Raw genomic sequence first — 3775 nt, 5'->3', positions numbered from 1 at the left:
GACGAGGTCGAGGCGTGGGAGCGCGACGTCAAGCGCAAGGAGAAGCGCATCGCCCAGGGGCTCGAGGGCGCCCAGGACGGCGGCGACGCCGGCGACGTCGGCGAGGCCATCGCGCGGCCGGCCAAGACGGCAGACGGCGAGGTGCCGATGGCCGTCGATGCCGTCGACACCGTCATCGACAGGCACGCGCCCATCTCCGCCATCTCGGCCGCAGCGGCAGCCGACGTCGACGGCGGCGTCAATGCAGCGCTGTGGTCGGCCTCGTCGACGGCGCCGCCAGCGTTATCGGCATCCGCGGCGACGGCATCGATCCCTGCTGCGACGGACGGAGCTGCGGCGTCACACACGCGCAGCCTCACCTCGTGTCTATTTGGCGCGCCGGGGTCGTCGACATCGAACGGTGGAGCGGGCAGCAGCGGCAGCAATGCGGGTCCCAGGCCCCTGACGGCCCTGTCGCTGGGACCTTCATCGGGCGTGCCCTCGCTGTTTTCCCTCCCCGCTCCCGCTCCCGCTCCTGCGGCGTCGGCGTCGACCTCGAGCGCAAACGGCGCGGCATCGGCGCTGGTGGCGAGCATCACGTCGCAGTTTGCCGCCGACGTCGCGCCCGTGCTGGGCAACCGCGGCGGGCACGGCGACGATGCGGCGGTTGATTATGACGACGACGGCGACGAGAAGCTGGCCGATCCCGAGACGGTCCCCTTTGTGCCGCGCTCGCAGCGGCAAGCATCTTCCACGGCCGCGCAGCAGCAGCAGCAGCAGGAAGAGGAGATCAAACTGGGCCAGAATGGCGGCGATGGCGACGGTGACGACGACGAGGAAGAGGACGAGGTGGTGGACGTCAAGGCGGGCGGCAAGAAGCGCAAGAGCAAGCCGCGCTGGTCCAAGGAGCAGAAACGGGCTCGCCAGCAGGGATCGCAGGGGGACGGCAGCGATGCCGTCGCTGCTGTCGACAACGACGGTGACGCCGATGGTGGCGAAGCAGGATCGCCGCCCAGCAAGAAAAAGGCCAGGACCGACGACGACGCAGCATTGCCACCGGTGAGCGGTGGCGGCCGGGGAGGCAAAGCGAGAGTCAAGACGACTTCGGAGTTCGACTTTTCCGGCTCGGCCGCGCTGCTCGAGTCGTCTAGCCGGGCAGCAGAGGACAAGAAGAAAAAGAAGGCCGGCAAAAAGTCGTCGTCGAAGGCTGCTGGTGGTGCTGGTGCTGGTGGTGGTAAGGATGGGGGGCAACGAGGGAACGAGGAAGAGGGGATGTTCCGACAGCCCAAGAAGAAGAATGAGATTCGGGGCGGGAGTAGGAGCGGCACGTTTGCCGGCGCGGGCGCGTACCGGTAGAGGGGCGATGGTAGCGGTGCTGGCGGATGGTGGTGAGCTGCGGATTGACATGGTACCAAGTCGCCGACGCGCTCGAGGGGCGGAGGGCGCTCTTGTACGGTTTCGGGCCCGTCCTGTTTCAAAAGTTGTAGATGGGCAAGATGGTCGAGATGTTGAGGTGTTGACGACACAGTGGGCACTCGGGCTACCACCCGACGAAGGAAGGGGGGCAGGAGAGGAATAGAACGAAACAGTCAGGTCCAAGGACGAAATCGCTACCTCGCGCTCTGCCAGTGCTCGCAAGACGGAGGGGGCGGCCTGCAAAGGCAAGAACGAGAACGAGAAAGCAAAAACGGCCGGAAGGCAGAGGGAGGGGAAGGGAAGGGAGGAAGGGGGCTGGTGGGGCTTACCTTTTCTCTGGCCCAGCCGACGATGCAGTCCCAGCAAAAGACGTGTCCGCACTCGGTGGCGGCGCTGTTTCCGCACTGCGGCGTGCGCTGGTCCATGCAGAGGGTGCAGCGCAGCACCGTGCTCGCCACCTGCTCGAGCTCGGTCGCCAGCCCCTTGGAGGCTGCCTGGGCGCGCTCCACCTCTTCTGCCGATAGCCCCGCAGGCAGCGAGAGGAGAGACGCAGGCGGAAGCGTACCGGCGTCGACGTAGTGCAGCGGTACCGTCCCACCGGCGCTGGCAGAGGGGTGCGACTGGGACGAGGACCGCGGTGGGGCTGCGGATGTCGGCAGAAGTGCCGCGGGCGACGAGGCGTGCGAGTAGACCCGTCCGTCGATCTGGACCGTATCCTTGGACTCGGTCGGTGACGAAGCCGAGGTCGAGGCAGATCCGGAAGCTGACCCGGCGGCCGTGGCGGCATTCTTGGCGGCCCGGCGGCGTTCCGATGCGTAGCCGTTGATCGAGAGGAGCAGCTTGACTCCTAGCTGGATGCCAAGCAGCACGCCGAGCACCTCATAGGACGGCGGCTTGGCTCCCGGCCGCTGCGGTATCGTCGAGATCTGCAGTTGGTGGTGGGGCGTGCAATGGAGCAATCACGATTTGGGATGTCAGCGCGTCCGCGCCTGCTCCTGCTCCTGCCGCAGCACCACAGCAGTCTTCCAACCGTCGGCGAGCGCCATCGACTGCGTCCCCCTCGCTGTCGCGCACTCACATAAGAGACGCCTGCGACGCGCTGCGCGACGCCATAGTACTTGCCGCCGAGGTAAAAGAGCATGAGGTGGGCAGCGCCGGCGTAGGCCAGCCAGCCGTCCTGGGCCGTGACGGTATCCATCGAGGGCAGCTTGGCGGCGAGCAGCGCCACGAGACGGCGATAGGCGCGCACCGGCCGCGAGGACGTCGGCGGGGCTTGGCGGAGGGCGCGCGCGCGCATCCTGGCCCGCTGCTCGGCCTGCTCCTGCGCCGTCGCCCTGCGCGCCAACGTCCTGCGCAGTGCCGTGTAGAGCCGCGTGAGGAGGAAGGGGACGAGGACGTGGAGGAGGATAAAGGCGGTGCGGCGCTGTCGAGTGGGGTTCGAGTGCGATGCGGCCACAGAGAGGGGGGAGCAAGATCAGAGGAGTCAGTATCGGCGCATCTGAACTTCCGGCTGTCCAAGAGGGCAGTGGACCCGGTCCCGTCGAGGGGACTCACCTTTGCGCGGATGATTCTGCCGCGGCGGCCGACCATCATGGCGTTGACGTACTCCTCGCCCAGAGTCTGGTTGGAGCCGCCGAGGCTGGTGAGGCCAAAGTAGGCGAGGCTGCCGACGAGGGCGATCGAGTCCATGTGCGCGTGCAGGGTGCGCGTGCCGACCAGGCCGCGGACGACGTCGGTGAGGTGCGAGGTGAAGAGGTCGCGGTAGTAGACGTCCTTCTGGTAGGCGCGCACAATCTCTGGCTGCGAGGCGCGCGGGAACGAGAAGCGGGATGACGTTGCAGCGGAGGCAGCGGTGGCGGCAATGCGCGAGCCATCATCGCCGGGCGTAGCAGAGGATGGGGATGGCCGTGGCTGCGGCGATGTCGAAGCCGGTGAGGTGGTGCCGACTTCGGAGCTTGGGCCTGCCCGGGGCGGGGAGGATGTGTCGGCCATGTCGGAGCAGTAGTGTGAAGGCTGGCTGATATGGACCGGTGCTGGTGGTGGTGGCGAGGGCGATGGTGGCGAGGGCGATGGTGGCGAGGGCGATGGTGGCGAGGGCGATGGTGGCGAGGGCGATGATGGCGAGGGCGATGGTGGCGAGGGCGATGGTGGCGAGGGCGATAGAAGGCCGTCGGATGGTGTGCAGCGTCGAAGGCAAGCTGAGAGGATGATGGAAGGTGGAGAAGGCCAGGCCAGGCCAGCAGCGACCGACCGACTGACCGGGCGTCCGCTTCCCCGCCTTCCCGGTCCGCCGCTCGGCACACTTGAGCGAATGCAGGCCGGCCGGGGCCCAGGCAGGCCGCCAACAAGCCCGCGTGAAATCGCCACAGCACAGGATTGT

General features: G+C 67.6%; 2 protein-coding genes across 2 annotated transcripts in view; one reads left to right on the top strand and one right to left on the bottom strand.

Annotated features, from left to right (window-relative positions):
- PFL1_02092 (uncharacterized protein) overlaps positions 1-1335 on the top strand; it is a gene marked incomplete at both ends in the record, with an annotated part of 3712 nt that extends 2377 nt beyond the window's left edge. The window contains one exon of the mRNA XM_007879603.1: positions 7-1335. Within this exon, the coding sequence (XP_007877794.1) occupies positions 7-1335 (1329 nt within the window). The remainder of the gene's footprint in view (positions 1-6) is intronic.
- A 118-nt stretch (positions 1336-1453) lies between these two features.
- On the bottom strand, positions 1454-3387 carry PFL1_02091 (uncharacterized protein; the record flags this gene model as incomplete). Its single annotated transcript, XM_007879602.1, has 4 exons — positions 1454-1519; positions 1725-2321; positions 2474-2818; positions 2950-3387. 4 exons carry the CDS (start codon positions 3385-3387, stop codon positions 1454-1456), a joined length of 1446 nt encoding a protein of 481 aa, XP_007877793.1.
- Positions 3388-3775: the final 388 nt, after the last annotated feature.

Source organism: Pseudozyma flocculosa (genome assembly GCF_000417875.1).
Source record: "Pseudozyma flocculosa PF-1 unplaced genomic scaffold scaffold00005, whole genome shotgun sequence".
Classification (NCBI taxonomy): domain Eukaryota; kingdom Fungi; phylum Basidiomycota; class Ustilaginomycetes; order Ustilaginales; family Ustilaginaceae; genus Pseudozyma; species Pseudozyma flocculosa.
This window is presented reverse-complemented; position numbering and strand designations above follow the sequence as displayed.